The sequence below is a fragment of the Anser anser genome (assembly GCF_964211835.1).
Source record: "Anser anser genome assembly, chromosome: 3".
In the NCBI taxonomy this organism is placed as follows: domain Eukaryota; kingdom Metazoa; phylum Chordata; class Aves; order Anseriformes; family Anatidae; genus Anser; species Anser anser.
Window position 1 is genome coordinate 20,713,932 of NC_139722.1, and position 18,109 is coordinate 20,732,040.

The window sequence follows — 18,109 nt, forward strand, 5'->3', positions numbered from 1 at the left end:
CGGTGTGTGTGCCCACCATATTGTCTTCCTTGCATAGATGAACGTTTACCCCTAATAGCTGAGACACTGGTTTGTACAGGTGGGGAGGAAAATAATCTCTCTTCAAGTTGGTGGATCTTTTCAGAAAGTTTCTCCAAAGTATTCTCTTTTAGCTGGTGGACACTGTTTCGTTCAAGTGGAGGGGAAGATAATCTTTCTTCAGGTTGGTGGATCTTTTCAGAAAGTTTCTCCAAAGCATTCTCTTTTAGCTGGTGGACACTGGTTCGTTCAGGTGGAGGGGAAGATAAATTCTCTTTAAGTTGGTGGACCTCTTCAGAGAGTTTCTCCACAGCCGAGACACAGGCCTGTAGGGAAGAGGAGAGATTTCCTTCGTACTGCCGGAGTAATTTAGCCACTTCATTCACTGGGGGATTCTCCTCCGCTTTCCAGGCTATTATTGCCAATGAGCTGGCATATGATGATGGTGCACTCCGTACAAACTTCCGCCACATAGGTGGTGTACACTGGACTGCATCTGGATCTGCGGATGTTTGTGCGTCGTCTAGGTCCTTATAAATTACTTCCCTTACGGCCAATTCCCTCAGGTACTGAATTCCCTTCTCCATGGTGGTCCATTTGCCTGGTAGACATACAAGTTCTTCCTTGAAGGGATACCTTTCCTGCACAGCTGACAGGAGACGCCTCCAGAGGCTGCGAGATCGTGCTCCATCTCCAATTGCTTTGTCAATGCATGCGTCCCTAGCAAGGGATCCCAGCCGCCTGGCTTCCTTGCCCTCTAATTCCACATAATTGGCTCCAGCGTCCCAGCACCGGAGCAGCCAGGTGACAAGCTGCTCGCCTATACAGCGACCAAAATCTTTTCGCACATCTCGTAGCTCACGCTGGTATAGAGTCCGGGTAGTTACTGTTGATTTTTCGACACCCTCATCCTCATCTTCAGTCTCCTGCACCTTTGATGGCTGGTGTAGAGTCCGGGTAGTTACTGTTGATTTTTCGACATCCTCATCCTCATCTTCAGTCTCCTGCACCTTTGATGGCCCAGCCTCATCTTCACTATGCCCAGACTTAGCAGAAGACTGTTTGCGTTCTAAACGACCTGAGTCTCTATACCATTTCTTCACCTTGTCTACAGGGGCAACTTGCACTGCTACAGCTCGTTTCTGTGACCCAGACACAGGGTCTGCCACAGGGGTTGGAATACCCTCTGCGGGGTCAACTTGCACTGCTACAGCTCGTTTCTCTGACCCAGCCACAGGAGTGGGAGCAGCTGCACGAGCTGGAGCGGCTGCAGGGGCTGGAGCTGGAGCGGCTGCAGGGGCTGGAGCTGGAGCGGCTGCAGGAGCTGGAGCAGCTGCAGGAGCTGGAGCTGGAGCGGCTGCAGGAGCTGGAGCGGCTGCAGGAGCTGGAGCTGGAGCGGCTGCAGGAGCTAGAGCTAGGTTGCTAGTAGCATCAATTGCAGCTCGATAGGCACAAGCCAGACCCCAGCACGCTACAGTGATTTGTGTCACTTTGGAACTGCCAGAGTCACGACGCCTTTTTTTCAAGCATTCTGCCAGCTTTTTAGGATTTTGCAGTTGTTCAGGGGTGAATGTCCAAAACACTGGAGGTGACCACTGCTCTAGAAACCTGCCCATATCCTCCCACACTCCCTGCCACTCGCAACTATCCCGCCTCAAGACAGATCTCCGGATGAGATTCCTAAGTAGTTGTTTAACCCTCCACAAAACCTGAAGCGCATTCAGGAGACATAACAACAAGAGCAGGCTGGTCTGAGTATCCCAAGGATATTCAACATCTCGGAGAACCACCGTAACTAGCTCGGGGGATAAGAGGGTGGTGGTGAAGGAGAAAGGGAGAGTGAACAGGTAGGGAAACATGTCTTCCCCTGTCCCCTTCACAGATTGGCTCCCTAACGAAAACAGGCAATAGGTGTAATTGCTAATAGTTTCCGAGATATGGGTTCCAAAGTATAGAGTCGACGTCAGTGCTGAGTACAAATACCAGGTTAAAGTCGTGACCAGATATTTCATCATTTCATAAGCCATTGTTACACCGCACAGTACCATAACAATCTTAAACCAGGGCCCGGAAAGGATGAACAGTGCAACAGGGAGCACATACAGAAAGTAACGCACCATAAAACTCAATTTGGAATACAGGTACAGCAGACTGGAGATTAAGGCAATCAACATCGTGACTAGCAACTATTAAGCAGGTCCAATACTTATACCAATTTTAGTTTAACACACTCTGGTCAGATTTGTCGATATCTCAACCCTTCGTGCCCCACGTTGGGCGCCAAAAGGACTGTTGTGGTTTAACCCGGCTGGCAGCTAAACACCACACAGCCGTTCGCTCACCCTCCCCCCTCCCTCTCTGGGATGGGGGAGAGAAACAGGAAAGTGAAGCCTGTGAGTTGAGATAAAGACAGTTTATTAAGACAGGAATATAATAATATAAGGAATATAAGGAATATAATAATAACAATAATAATAATAATAGTGATAATGGTAATAGTATTAACAATAATAATGTGTAAGAAAACAAGTGATGCACAATGCAATTGCTCACCACCCGCTGACCGATGCCCAGCCTATTCCCGAGCAGCCGGCCCCCCACCCCGGCCAGCCACCCCTATATATTGTTTAGCATGACGTCAGATGGTATGGAATACCCCTTTGGCCAGTTTGGGTCAGCTGTCCTGGGTCTGTCCCCTCCCAGCTCCTGCTGCACCCCCAGCCTGCTCGCTGGCAGGACAGAGCAAGAAGCCGAAAAGTCCTTGGCCTGGTGTAAACACTGCTCTGCAACAATTAAAACATCAGCATGTTATCAGCGCTCTTCTCATCCTAATCCAAAACATAGCACCCTACCAGCTACTATGAGCTACTTAACTCTGTCCTAACTGGAACCAGGACAGGAGTGGTGCCATGCTATGAGTGAGAATATGGACACTTCTGGTCTAAATTCTGTCAGCAGCCGGTGGGACTCAGAGAAGACCTTCTGTACCTCTCATTTTCTCAGGATGTTCACATGGGTGCTGTGAAGCCAACAGGATTAGAGAGCACGCTGAGGCAAAATTTTCACTAAAACCTGGACATCATTGCTGTTATTCTAGAAGATAATTTATGAGACAAAGAAAAATGGGTACCAAGCAAACAAAGTAATGATTGCTGGCTAAATAAGAATTATTGCCAGGGCTTGGTGCTTGGTTCACACAGGCAGTTCAGGGTTTAGTTTCATGAGAATTCAAGATCCTATCAGAGCAACGTGCAGCTTTTTGTGGTTGCTTGGAATACCGGGGGCAGCCGATACCCAGGGTAAAAGAAAAATGTAAGCCATTAAGGGGTGATGGTGGGAAGATAAAGATCAGCTTGGAGCACTTGGCAGCTCAGAGGAGATGAGAATGGACAGTGAGAAAACCCTAATGACTCTCAGAGGAGAAGCAGTAAGAGCAGGAAAGGCACTTGCAAACCCTCCCCAGCCCAAACAGCCAACAGCAGACGCGAGGAGGACTTCAGAGCAGGCAAGCCTTGTGCTCTGGGCTGCCGCAAGGACCCCTGACCAGGCCAACCAGGTACAAGTGTCTTGGTGCCAGGCCGCTGGCCAGAGCACTTGAGTACATCCATGTTAGCGCTCATGTGTGGGTGAAGAGTGGAAGGGAAACCACTTTTGAAGTAAGACCACCTCCCTTTCATACGAGGCCTTCCTACTCTGCTGCAACATTGCTTCCATCAGGCGAGAAGAAACAGCGTGGCACTGCTGGTAGGGAGCTCCAGTGTGAGGAAAGAAACAGGTGGGGAGTAGAGGAGGTGAAGGCAGTTTAGAGAGAAATGACTGCAGTTATGTTATCTGACAGCCTCATGCAAACCATGTCAGTGGTTACCCCAGTGAGCCATGCCTTGCAGAGGCATCCCAGCAAGTCCCTGCAGCCCCGAGTCCTGGCTGACAGCACACGCTGATGCAGCTGTTCTCCTCCTGCCGACACCAAGACTTTGCAGATAATCAGAGACAATTTGGAACAGGAGACCATGTTAAATTTGGTCCCCCCCCCCCCCCCTTCCCCCCCCAAAAAAAAGGGGGGGGGGAATTTTCTAAGTGAGCAGTCACCCAGGGCATCTCTCAGGCTGAAATTTGTCATGTCAGAACACGAACAGGTCACACTTAGCAAAGCCGTGCAGCTCAGGGAACAAAACCTCCCTTCCTGCAATCGGCAGCTTGATTCTTTCTAGTCTTGGCTTTAGAGCACTATGCGGAGTTTATTATAATTCTCTTGAATAGTAAAGGCTCACCCTGAGCACTCTGGTGCACAAGTATCCAGGAAAGCCCTGCTGGGGCTCTTGTAGCCACTTGCCTCAAGACACTTTCCTGATCGAATTCCTACTCCTACCATGCCAGACCAGATATTCTTTCGTACCCCCTGGCAAAGCTAATGGGCTCTGGGCTGGCTGCATTAGACCTTCTGCCTCAGCACCAGCAATGAGCCTGAGGCTACCAGGTAGCTGAAGCACATCCTCTCCAAGCAGCCCCATTCTGGAAGCATTATAGATTTGCAGTTCACCTCCTTAGATATATATGCAACAAGCAAAGCATCATTAGAAGCACAGCGTTTATGAGGGTTCTGAAAAATCACTTTTTTTTACTCCTTAGCTAGTGCAAAGACACCACAGATATGAGAAAAATGGTCAATCCTTTGTAGCATTTCCCAGTTCATTGTTCTTACTATTGTAGTCTTCTTCAGGCTTCACTTCAGAGTTGTGAAGGGCATTCCAAGTTCTCCTCCTCCAACTCAAATCTCTTTTCTTGCGTTACAGATTATCTACTGTGATCCCCCCCAAAAAAAACTTTTCATCTGTACTTCCGCAAAGAGAAAAAAATCTTTTTTCTTAAAATTTCCTATTTCCTATGTCAAGTGTGTCCTGACATCTGAACATCTTTGTTGGATGATCCTCAGAGAATTTTGTTTGATGTCCACTCTCCTGGGGACCGGAAGTGGAAGACCAGTTGGCCTGCAGCAGGAACCATCTCCCTGCGTATCCCATTAAAGCAATTAATCAAATTATAATAATCTTTCTATGCTAGAAGGCAGGAATTTCTCCCATCATCTTTTGTGGTTCGTCTTTTTGTGGTTCTACTTCCCATCAATGGGGGCTGTTCAGCCACGTCCTGGGAAGCAGGGCCTCAATATGCGTGGTGGTTTTTCAGGAGGACAGACGCTTCCACAACAAGAGCCCCCCCCGCCTCCTTCCCCTTTCCCACCTTTTATTGCTGAGTGTGACATCACATGGCATGGAATATCCCTTTGGTCAGTTTAGGTCAGCTGCACCGGTGATGTCCCCTCCCCGTCACTTGCCCACCCCCAGCCTGCTGGCTCTTGGGGCTTGGAGGGAGTCTTGATGTGGTGCCAGTATTGCTCACTAATAGAAAAAAACACTGGTGTGATACCAGTGCTGTTTGAGCTACAATTGCAGAACACAGCACTGTATGGGCTGCTCCAGGGAAAGTCAATTCCATCCCAGCCAGACCTAGCGTAAGGCAGGTTTTAACTCCTGGCTTGAGTGTAGTTCGTTGCAGACTGTGTCTGTTTAGGTTTCTTCTTTCACTGAAAAGATCATTGTCTTCTTTTACTTTGACTTTACTGTTTTTATCAACAAGAAGAGTATTACTAAACTCCCAGTCTATGTCAAAAGGTGTCATGTCTTTACTTCTAGAAAGGAGGACGGTACTGGCGCTACTTCCAAAGAGTTGTTCCATTAGACTTCTTTCCTTTCTTAGTATTGAAATCTGCGTTTTCCTTGATATTTTCATCTAAGTAATCACTTTTTTGATTAAGTCACCTTGATCTCCCTGATCCTTTTCCAAAGGAAGGTACCTAACTGCCAAATGTTAACTCTCTACTTTAAATCTACAGTCCTTAGCTTTCTCTGCTTCTGCCCTTGTACTTTTGTGGCATCATAAAATGGGTTGGCTTACTAGAGAGTCCTTCAAAACTTTTGTTGGCCAAAGAGCTGTAGCCTGAGAGTCAGAAGTCTCCCCCATACTACAGGAAGAGAGAACGCCCCCAAGGGTAAATTACCCAACATTTTGATATTTCTCTTCGGTATCAAAAAACACACACACAAAAAACACCAGCATGAGTGAATGAAAGAAAACCAAGCACGGCATGCCAGAGCTAGTCTAACAATTCTGCCAGTTAGCTCTAAGAGAGAATTTGAAGTTAGCTGAGTAACGGAGAATAAAAATGAAAAAACCAATGGTCTCTCTGTTTGAGGGCATTTATTATCTACCACAACGGTCTGCCCAAGAACTTGTCCCTAAGGACACCAAGTTCTTTCTGGGAGAGGTTGTGCACCACCACCAACAGAATCTCAACAGATTCCAAGGACTCTCTGGTGGGTCTGTTGGGGTAAGGAAAGCCAGGAGGCCGGCTTGGTTGCCTTGGTTTCCGTATGCCCACACATGGAGACGGTAACCTGGACACTGTGGACTGACTGTGTGCTCACAATGCAGACAGGCAGGTTAAAAGGCGGCGCCTCTTCCTGCAGCCATCACTTCTTGGAAGTGAGGTTGTGACGGACGAGGTAGGATGAGGCTTTTCTCCAATGCATACTGTGAACTGTCGATCTAGCTTCACATTCATTAGTCAAATGAGACCAGTGAATAAGAGAATGTTTAAATTTGCCTTCCTTTCAACAGGCACGCAATGTGTGCAGCAGAGTCACAAAAGGAAAATTCAACTGAGAAGAGCCAAGCGGTAAGATTAGCTCCTTACGAATACACAAGTTCGTGCATTTTTTTGGACGTAGGTGGTCTAGCGCAAAGCCTGATACTCTTCATGTGATAAATGGGCGAGAGGGAGCAAAAGAAAAAAAAATGAAATGCTTCAGATACTTGTGGCTCTGCTTACCTGCAGAAGAAAAACTGCACGCTCTTCCAGTGACAGTGTCAGAAGCGTGCAGCTAGCTCTCACGTGCACTTTCAGGGAGTCTTTAGTGGAGAAGAGATCCTCTAGTACCATGGCCAGTGAATATTAGTCACCAGACAGAGGGAAGAACTGAAGCAGCTTCTGGTTCTCTCTCTCGCATCCCTCTGCCTTCCTGCCCAGCATGGCCATCGAGCAAAAAGCAGCCAAGCCCTTAGTTTGTGCCTTCCTCTGGCACGTTTTAAGCATGATAACTTTAGAAGTGGCCAGCAAAAGTTAGGAAGTACAGTCGGCGAAGGCGGTATGACATGCTAAAGGCCATTGAAGCCCAGCTCCATACCTCTTTGGGTTTTCGTATTCCCCCAATTTTCTTCCTGCATTTTCATAAAGGCTAAGAAGGTTCTACGAAGCCTGGGAAACAATTCAAGGCCCTGACAGTGTCAGACGTGCAGTCTTCACCAAGTATTTGACTTAAGAATGAATTGCCCTCAGCATTCTGTAGTGATTTAAGCGGCCGTGAGCAGGTGGCAAAAGTGGCTTAAAGTCAGGTTGCGGCCTAAAGTCAAGTTCTTTGCTGACAAGTGCACATGTCCCAGGGGAATTTCCTTTATGAGTACCCTTGGGTTGCTGAAACCTAGCGCTTCTCCTGTGCTTCTTCCTCTCCCATGAAATACTGCAAACCACTCAAACCCTGGTCTGAAATACAAGCTATGTCATGAGGTACCCGTTGCATTGGCAGGGCGCGATGGAGCTGCCCGACTTGACCGTGCAGAAGAGCTCTGTGAAGCTCCTCATGAAGAGATGGGAGGCCGCCAGTGCTCTGACACCTAGCCTGGCCTTCCAACGCCTGCCAGCCCCACGGTCCCTGGCACCAGAGAAAGCCAGCCCAGGCAGCACCGTGGAGGAAGCCGCGGCAGACAGCGGGAGGGCGGACGTCACCCTGGGTGGCCCTCGCCGGACTGAGACCTTCCCCATCTCCGTCAAGGAGCTGCAGAGCCACTTTGAGACCCTGGGTGGCAGGAAGGTGAGTGCACGCAGGTTCCGCAGCTGAAAAGGATTCCCGCGCTCTCACTGAGGACTTGGAGAACACTACTGCCAGAACAGCACCCCCTTCCAATCTGCTGCCTCTTCATATCCTTTCTGCCCCCTGAAAGCCCTACCTGGCTCCTCCCAGTAGCTTCTAGCTCACATCCCCTCCATGTCTTCCAACAGGAAGCGGAAAGTGGCAGAAGCTCACTGCCACCAGCACTGGCCACACAGCCTGGGAGCCAGACAGACATTTCTCTGATGGAAGTGTCCAGCGTGAAACGGGGGAGGGCAATCTTTGAGAAGATGTCCTCAGGCAATGGACAGACCACCAACACTGAAGGTTAGCCTTACCACTTGGATCGGATTTCTCCCTTTAGTTCAATGCACTCCATCTCTGAGGTGACAAGGGGCAAGCACACTCACCTCATCAGGGCAGCCCCCAGGCCGCCCAGGGAGAGAACGTGGCGTTCTTCCCAATGCAAAACAAGCTTTCCAGATTTCTCCATTTTGTCTTTTGTATTACGGAGGAGTGCCTGATGCCCATTAAATACGTTTTGAACAAAACACAACAGAATGGTGTCTTATGTTTTGAGAAGATAACTTTTGATGAAGACAGTCCAAATTACAAATATGATATCAAAAATATGGGCAGCATTCATCAATTACAAAAAAGTGACATCTTCATTTTCTCTTTTGGTGAAGACAGTTTGGATTTGGCAATGTGTTGCTTTGGTAACGACGCGGTAACTTTTATTTGTGGCTTTCTGGTTTCCACAAATTAAATGCTCTGTAATTGATGTGCTCTAAAGTAAAAGTACGACACATCAGGTAAAATGTTGGCAATATTACTTGTTTTGCCTAATGCTTTTCTTTCAAGATTTGAAACACGTGCACCCATCTCCCTCTCCCCAACTATGACGTCTCTTTGTGGTTGCAGTGGGTGCTTGCAAAGCTGTAGGAGGACTTCAAGAAGAGAGCCCTTCCAACACTGGCAATACACTGACGGAATTCCAGGAGAATGTCTCCTTGAAAGACAAAATGGCTCTGTATCAGGCTGCGGTGTCAAAGGCAGAGAACAGCAACCGCTTTGCCAATGTAAGATACCAATGTCTCAATATCTTCTTAATTCTATGTTTGCTTTGCCCAGGGACAGATCGTAACCGTCTTTATTTTTACAAGTAAGCTATCAGGTGGATCATAGGGTGGATCAAAATTTAAATCCCAAATTAGGAAACCTACAGAGCAAACATAGTCATCCATCAGTCTCTCTCTCTACCAAATGAGAATTTTCATGCTAGATGCCTTTGGTCTTTTGGGCAATCCCCATTAATTCATGGAAGTGCTCTTCCTTTTAGTCCACCTTTGCCTGAACTTCACGTATGAGGACCATCGGCGTGAGAGAGATCAGCAACACGGTTATCCTATTTGTTCATGATGACAGAACAAGGCAGTTTCTTTACCACAACAACTATTCTCTATCGCCAAATAATAAAATCCTATTCAGGAGCACAGTGACTTTAGAGCTCTTGCTGCTCGAACTGAAGAATACGAAATTACCGCATTATAAAATAGCTCAGCTATGGGTGCTCAGGTAGCCCAGAAGCCACCTAGGGGAAGCAGCCAACAGCCACGCTCGCCTTCAGAGTCCAGGAGTTTTCAAACCATGCAATTCCTGCCCACTGTCTTCTTGATTTCCTAATTGCCCTTGTGTATTTGGAACAGATTCCTGCGGTTCTTTGGGCCAAGAAGGTTCCAATTCCCTCCTCCCAACACTGTCAACAATGGTGCTGTTAGCTCTCTCTCCCCAGAAGGAAGAACTGGAGGAAGCCTGACCCAACCGAACTGTGTTGAGAACATATGAACTGCTTCATTTACACCCTATAACACCTTGCCCTTACTTGTTGAAATGGACAGTACCTTCTTACTGCAAATGGAAAAAACCTGGCCTTATTTGATCATTGTAGACTTCAGAGGAAATCAAGTCCTGCACTGTGCCCGGGGGCCTGGCTGCAGTGAGGAAACACTTTGAGAACGGGCAGATGACCCCTTCAATGACCACCTTTGCTCACTCCCAGCACCAGCACAAATCTGCAGAGGTAACAATGGCATTTTTGATACTAACAAATGAGGCCTGCCCTGCTAAAAGCTCGAGGGAAAAATACCATTATTTGCTTTATTCCGGGTTTCACCGTTCCTGGGGATGTTCAAGGAAAGGTTGGACATGGTGCTTAGGGACATGGTTTAGCGGGTGACATTGGTGGTAGGGGGATGGTTGAACCAGATGATCTTGGAGGTCTCTTCCAACCTTAGTGATTCTATGATCCTCTATGATTCTCCTTAAACAGAGAAGACATGGAAAAATTTGCACCCCATCTTCTTTTCAACTTGCCCTCCTCGAGCCTCACCTAACTGACAGTTCAAACTGGTTCAAAAACCCCTAAATTTTCAAGGTACACTGCCATAAAGAAACCATTTGGACTTAACACCTCTTAAAGTAAAACTGATTTGTGACAGCCCTTCACAGGCAGAAACACAAATCCAGATTACTGTTAATTTTGTGATTCTTTGTATTTGTCTTCAGGAGAACTCAAGTACCACTCAGCTCCCACTATCAAGCAGCACCAGGGAAGCTGAGTGCAGTGCAACGGCCACCAAAGAAGCCCCACTGGAAGTCTTTCAAAGCCAAGAGGTAACTTTATCAATTAACAATTATATCATTTGGCAGTTATACTGAGATGCCGATCCTTATTTGCTTTGCGTCTTCCTCCAGCACTACTTGGTACAGCAAGAGCTTGATTTCTGCCGATAGCTGCCCTCCTTTGGCAGTGCATAACAATGGTTTTAGAATGGTATCCTAGACAGGGCTGTTTGGATGTGGTAATGGAACGGGGCTTCCCACTCAGACTTCTCTGTGATGTTTCAAAGACAGTGGCAGAAATATGGAGTATTCTTCCATGTTGCACTAAATCCCGCAGTAACGTGAAGGTTTTGTGCACAGGTTTCTCTCGGGGAGCAAGTGACTCCAGAGACAAACGGGGCTTCTACGCTGACCCAGCATACTGATGAAGCAGGTAAGAAGTGGCTTGAGAGTAATGGCTCCCAAAGGAGCACGACAAACCACGTTCTTGGCAACTGTCTTTACTGGCACAAACGTGGGGCTGCTTTTAGGATACAGATACAGGACATTGCTCCAAGTTGTTCAGTGCCTCCTTCCTCAGTTAAGCACATTCATTGGTCTCAGTGGGACCTAAGAAACAGGTTTACATGTTGGCACACAGAGAGGAGTTTGGCAGAAGGAGGTAGCTTCAAATATGTGCTGAGCTGCTGGAAAGAGCAGGGCATTTTAAGGGTTGTCTGAGGACACGTGCAAACCCTTGCCCCTGTATAGCCAAAATTGTGGATGATAAAGGCTCAATTTATAGCCAAGCAAACAGGCCTGGAGACCATGAGCACGGTGTTGAGGTGCTGCTTCTGCAGTCTAGTCCTGGTATTAGAATTCACATGTTCGGTTAACACAAAGACCTCAGTTCTGTGTGAGCCCTGACATTCAGGCAATTCAGGTACGGTAAAACAGCAGGCGATAGATAACATGTCCCTCAACACTTCTTCCACCCATTTCCTATGGATTTCTTCTCTTCACGTTGTTCATTGTTCATTCACTTTTTTTTTTCCCATTGCAGTAATCAATGCAGCTATGAACGAGGAGGTCCCAAAGACTTCGACAGATGTTTGTGACCATCAGATGGAAAAGACAACAGAGGAAAACACTGTTCCCAAAGACAGAGAGACTGCAACATCTGCACAAGATGGCAAGGTGTGTGCCTTTATTGAAGTATTGAAGTGTGTACGATTAGACATTGGTCCATCTAATATAGTCTGAATTTCTATTTTTACGATGTAGTTGCAATTAAAAATGCAACCTGTGAAAGTGGTGGGAACATACGGAGCTTAGCAATCGGGGGCACACAACGTAGTATTTAGTACAGCCTGTAATTCAGCGAGTACTTCTACTATGTGACAAACACAACTGAAAGTAGAACTCAAACGTTCTGCTTTTCCTTTCCTTCTCTGCTGAAGGCAGCCTCTTCTTTCACTGTTTTCAGCCTCTAAAAGGCTATGTTTTCTGTCACCAGTTTCTCAGATGCGCAGAAACTCTCAACTTGAGGAAAACTGAAGACAAGTGTCCAAAAGGTAAGGGCTATCCGGACCAGACCATTCCACTGGCGCAGCCGAGGGAAGCACTACGCCAGCCCAAAAGCACCATGCCGTCTGCTTCTGCCAGAATGAGAGCCATGAACGAAATCATCAAGGGCCATGGACATTCTGTAAGACGGCCACGTCACCAAGGAGCTGCTGGGCTGCCAGTTCAAAGTGTCTGTGAAGAAGAAAACCCAAAAGTTCAAAGAAGCGACATCTCTTCAGAGGGGAGGCTCCCTAAGCCTAAAGAGCTGCAGATGAGGGAGCCACTGAGAGGGCCCAAAGGCAAAAGCACTTGTGCAGCTTCCAGAATTAAGGCAATCAACGACATCCACAGGAATCTAAAACATTCTCAAAGGCCTCCAAACCAGGAAGGAGCTGCTTTTCTGGTGGAGGATGTGCAAGGGCTCAAAACCACAGACTCCAACCTAAAGAACAAAAACGCCAGCTTCATGGTCTATGTGTTGTGCAGTAATGCACAACAAGTTGACAATAAAGAGATGAAATGACTTAAAACTAATAGGCTTGTCTGAACTTTTGCTGCCTGTCTCTCTTGCTAGGAGTCTCAGCAGTCTTCTAGCATCTTTCTTCGGCAAAGGCATGTCTAAAAGAAAAAACGTAAAAAGCACAATCAGAGGAAGAACTCTGGATCTCCAAAGTACCAATCTGCAGGTCTTACATTCAGGCTACCATTATGTCAGGATAACAACAAACAGCTGCCCAGGAAGATTAATCTGACTTTGAATTCAGTAGACACTGCAATACTATGCTCCTCAGAAAATCAGGACATTTGTGACCTGCTTTTCATCCCAAAAGATGGATTCTTCTGCCATCAGTCAGGTGCTAGTAAACTGCCAGCACGAGAGCAACACACAGACTACATGGATATATAGTTGAGACCAGGGGTAAAGGGGACCACAGGGGTCAGGTCCATAGACCCTCGCAATAGTTGCTTCCAGTCAGTAGAAAACTACCTTTTACTCCTCAACATCAGAAACTCTGCTTGCAGATGTTAGAAAGAACCAAACATTCCAACCTCCTGGCCCCTGCCCCAACAAGAATCCATCTCCGATCTCTAGAGAAGGACTAGCTTCTAGAAAGACTGGCTGCACAGGACACCAAGAGAACAAGCACAAATGTTGTGTGAGCATGCGTGAGTGAAGGCTGGGTGTGAGTGTAAGACTTTGCCAGTCCTTCCTTTCCCACAGCATCCCTACTGGCACGATGCTACAGAGCCTCTGTGACCCTAAGCCACAGCTGCGCAAGTGTGGTGGTGCCCTGTGGCAACAGGGATCGTAGGCCTGGAGCCCAAGAAGGGGCAAGAGTATCTTCTCTGGCTGAAGCGGCCAGCCAGCAGCTAACTTGGCTATCAGCAAAGTCCTTCAGGACAACTTCACCACCTTACTGCCAGAACAGTCACTACTGTATTCGGATATTACTTTTTAAAAGAAGTTTCCTGCATATAGGTGAAGCTGTACTATCAGAGTGCATCTTTCCCCTATACAAATACCCTTTTAAGTAAATTATTCCTTCATATACAACTTCATGCATTTTTTTGGACATAGGTGGTCCAGCACAAAGCCTGATACTGTTCATGTGATAAATGGGCAGGAGGGGGCAAGAGAATAAAAATGAAATGCTGAAGGTATTTGCAGCTCTGCTTACCTGAAGAAGAAACTCCAAGCTCTTCAAGTGACGGTGTCAGAAGTGTGTAGCTAGCTCGCACGTGCACTTTCAGGGAGTCTTATATCACCAGAAAAGGCTGGTAATATAAATATGATGTTTATAAATAACCTGTCACAAAATACACATAGGAAATGGCAGGAAAGTATAAATTACAGAGGGATTGAGAGGGAATATGTGAAGCTGTCAGGCAATCATAAACATCAGTAGAGGTTTATACATAACCATTTTTAAAAAGTAATGAAAAGGCATCATTTGTAGTTTGACAATAGATCTATTTTAGAAAGGACAGCATTTCAACACTGTGTACAATAACATCTATATAGTCCTTTACTGTGTGTTTACTACTTAGGAAGGTCAATAAATAGTAAGACATAAACAGTAGAGTATAAACTGTTGCAATATAGACTTCGCATCCCATGGAAGTCAGAAGTATGGCCTTCATATTATCTGTTTTCGCCAGAATTATATCAGTGACAATGAGCTAAACAGTAACCTTCTGCTTATTTTAAATCATAGTATAGTGTCTTGTTGAGGACTCGAGAAGGTTTTATTCATAGCTGAGAAATGGGCAGAAAAGAACATAAATGTCAAGTAAGTATGGAGAGAACTTTAAAGAAAATCTGCAGAGCTTTGGAAGCAGTCAGGAGACTGGCCATTTTGAATGTCTCCTGAGACCAGAAGGGGACATGAGACCTTGCAGCTTCAATATTTTCCAAAAGCCAGAGACCTCAGGCTCCGTAATTCAGATTTTGAGTAAACAGGAGATTCTTCTATGCAAAAGTTATACTGAAGCTTTTGAATTTTGACACTAGGGTACACTGTCTTTGCAGGCAAAATAACAGTTCAGTAGCAGATTTACTGTGTCTGCCAGGCATGCAACTAATTCAAGCAGTCAGTTGCTTTCCCTGTAAGAAATGAGTCAAATCATAATATTTTATAAAAGGACAGATCTAGCTACTTATTTCAAAAGCTTCATGCCTCCTGTGTCCCTCATAATGTAAATGACAATCTTTCAAAGTACATTTTAAATATCATACGATAAAGACAATGGTATAATTTTATCTCTTTTTGTTTTGGACTGTAACAAAGAGACAACTTTTTACCTCATACATAATGTTTATTGTAGTGAAGCTTTAGACAATCATTTCAGAGAACATTGTAATATTAACAAATATAGAAAGAAGAGTGGGAACATACACCAAAACAAGAGTATGTTGTTTTTGAGACTGAAAAAATACATTAAATTTCCTTTGAATAAAGAAAACTTTGAAAAATGTTTATGAAAAGACACTTTAAATGGAAACCCTGAAGGGAGAATGGTGGAAAGAGAAAGGAGGAATGAGTGATAGTTACTGTAAATTATGTTCCTTTCTTAGCAGTATTGTTCTCATGGCTTGCTAAATGGTTGTCATATCTAAATACTGCCATCATATTAGATCTTTTTTTTTCTCCCCGTGATGACAAAGTAACCTGAAGACAGAAAATTATGTAAACTACAGAGAAAAAATGGCAATTACCAGATACCTTACAAAATTCAATGCAGTTTTATCATCATTTGTTTTGATTTATTTAGCTGCAGAATAAGCTTCACAAAGCAAAGTCCACTAATGAGCTATCAAAATGGCAACAAACAACAAACACTAATGAGTTAGGGTGGAATTCAACTTTTCTAATTTATACATCTAAAAGTTAGACATTTAAGACTTTGTAGTCAGTAGAGAAAAATAGGCATCTTCATAGGGTTATTCATCTCATCCTAACATGTGTCTAGATTATGCAGCATGAATTGTGCTTCAGAAATGCTTATTTCTTCTATTGACTTTAAAGGGATCCAACGGTGCCTAGCTGAGATTCAGATGTTTCACTTTTGAATAATACCTAAGGGTAGCTGAGGTTATTTCTATCTATTATACATTCAGTAGGAAAAGTCTGTCATACAGCAAACTAGTGTACAGCCAGACAAGTAAATCTTCACTTTTTGGATGAAAAAGAGAGAAGAAACTAAAATACCAAGAATTCTCACGGTACCATGTTAAGACAAGTGATTTTTTGTTTTGACCCTGCAGGCATAATAGGTAGACATTTCGTTATTAATTATCTTATTAAAATGATACTCTGTGCTTTCAGATTTAAATCATTATGGCTTTGGCTTCACGAACATTCTAGGGTACTTTGCACAGGGACTCAAACGAACCATAAATTCTCCTCGGAAGAATCCCACTTTTCTACAGAACAAAAATGATATGTATTAACTATCTGTTAAGCATAAGCTAATATATGCGCTCAGTGTTATGATTTTTACTTTATAACCTTTTGTGTCTACTTTTTAATGGTTTATCTACGCACAGAATGTTTTGAATGTTTTGTCAGTTGCAAGAGAGTTTTTTACTGTACTGAACTTTTACACCACACATAGACACTTCTGTTGAGGTTACCAGTCCAAAACCAGACATGGTATTCAGATATGAAGCCACTGTGGCTTTGTACAATACTGTTGAGCAACATGTTCCTATTTATATCACTGGTGACATAATTCTTTTCAGCTGAACTTACCACTATGTGTATCACAATGCCGTCTCAGATGTGGTCTAAGAAATGAACTTAGGATATGAAAAGATGTCACAAAAATTTTTCAGTCCTGACCTAGGGCGATTGAAGCAATGTCCAAAAGTTGAAAGTTCCATGTATCCTATTATATATCCCTTGATGCATTCAGGCGTCTGCTGTTATTTTGGCAGATAAATGTATTTCACAAATTACATTTTAGTCACAAAGACTTCACAGCAATGAAAAAAATGTCATTGTTAGGGGAAATTGTAACGCTGTTAGGAAAGGTAAAAATTTGGAAAGAAAGGCTGAACACATCTAAGGGAACCAAAGCTGGCTCATACATAAACAAAAACACGGCCAGTAAACATAGTAATTGGACTATGTTTTAAGTGACTTATGAGTATTTTTGACATCAAAGCCACGTGGTGTGATTGACAATAAAAGAAGGATTAAAAGAAAATATCTCAAACTTATGGAATAACTGTAGGATTTAAAATAAATTGGAAAGGCAGGAACGTTTCAGAAAGGATAAAGCATAAAACCTAAGAAAGCCAGAAACAAGAAACAGGGAAAAAATCTTTTAAAACTATATTTCAGGGGAAGAAACATCAAAACACTGTCTCTTTGCACCTTGTCAGGAAGTGCTTGATTGAGTTTTACACAGTGGGTACATAAGAATTTGTTTTCTAGAGAATAATGCTTTGAGCAGTATGTATTAGAAAAACCCTTTCAACCTTAAACATCACAGCATTAACTTTGTAATTGACATCCGTGCTCATTGAGAGTATGTGGAGGAAAGAGAAAAACAATCCTCCAACTCCTTTTTCATTTCAGATCTTCTTGTAACCTTTGATTATTCTACAGGTTCTCTGAATTGGGGTTTGCTGTAGTTTTATGTTACCCTATTGAAACAACATCCTTTGTTTACTAAGTGTTTTTAATCAAGATATCAGACCAAAATAATCCTCTATTCTAATTTTGGTTTCAAGTATTTCACTATGATTTTCAGCTATTTAGACAATATAGGAAGTTCCTGTACAGGGTTAATTTGATCACCTCTAAATGGCATTGATGTAATAATTATCAAAGCCTTACTATAATAGCAGATTTACAAGTCAAGACGTTGTGAAACAAGTAGATTGTCCAGAGATGGGGTCTACTTCAAAACTGAGTTTAAACGAATAAAAGGTTTGAGTTGATTCTGATGGATTTAGGGCCAAACCTTATCCTCACTCTCTCCACCCTAGTAATGGGATAAACCTCAGATGATACTTAAGTCTTCTTTCTTTTTCAATACCTTCTCATTTCTCCCATCCTACGTGCAAAATCTCTTTTATTTTTTCATAAACTGACTTGCAACTCATTGTCTAATAGTGACATGTACTGTTTCTGAAACTCAGCAAAATGGGAAAGAGGAAGACATTTCTACAGAAGTTCTGATGGCTATCTTGTACTAAAATGATCAGGAAATAGGATTTAAACCACCCAGCTTAATATAATCTCTGTCTAAATCCATAAAAATGAAAGGACTAGCTGCCTTTTTTTTTTTTTTTTTTGTCATCTGTTATTAAAATAGACACAGGATATGCTAGCAGCTTTCTATAAAATCACATGAGATTTCCCAAAGGGAATATTGCAGCATGTAAGCTGTATCACCCAAATGTTAAAATAAACATAACAAAACCCTTCCCAAGAGTGCATTTTCCGTAATGAATATTGCATTAGATG

The 18,109-nt window shown here is 44.1% G+C and overlaps 1 protein-coding gene across 1 annotated transcript in view; it reads right to left on the bottom strand.

Annotated features, from left to right (window-relative positions):
- LOC310897478 (uncharacterized protein) overlaps positions 1 to 18,109 on the bottom strand; it is a gene marked incomplete at its 3' end in the record, with an annotated part of 33,852 nt that overhangs the window by 1,854 nt on the left and 13,889 nt on the right. The window contains exons 4-5 of the mRNA XM_083831129.1: positions 13,811 to 13,939; positions 164 to 12,749 (exon numbers count right to left, since the gene is read on the bottom strand). Of these exons, the coding sequence (XP_083687255.1) occupies positions 164 to 2,192 (2,029 nt within the window). The 5' untranslated portion in view covers positions 2,193 to 12,749; positions 13,811 to 13,939. The remainder of the gene's footprint in view (positions 1 to 163; positions 12,750 to 13,810; positions 13,940 to 18,109) is intronic.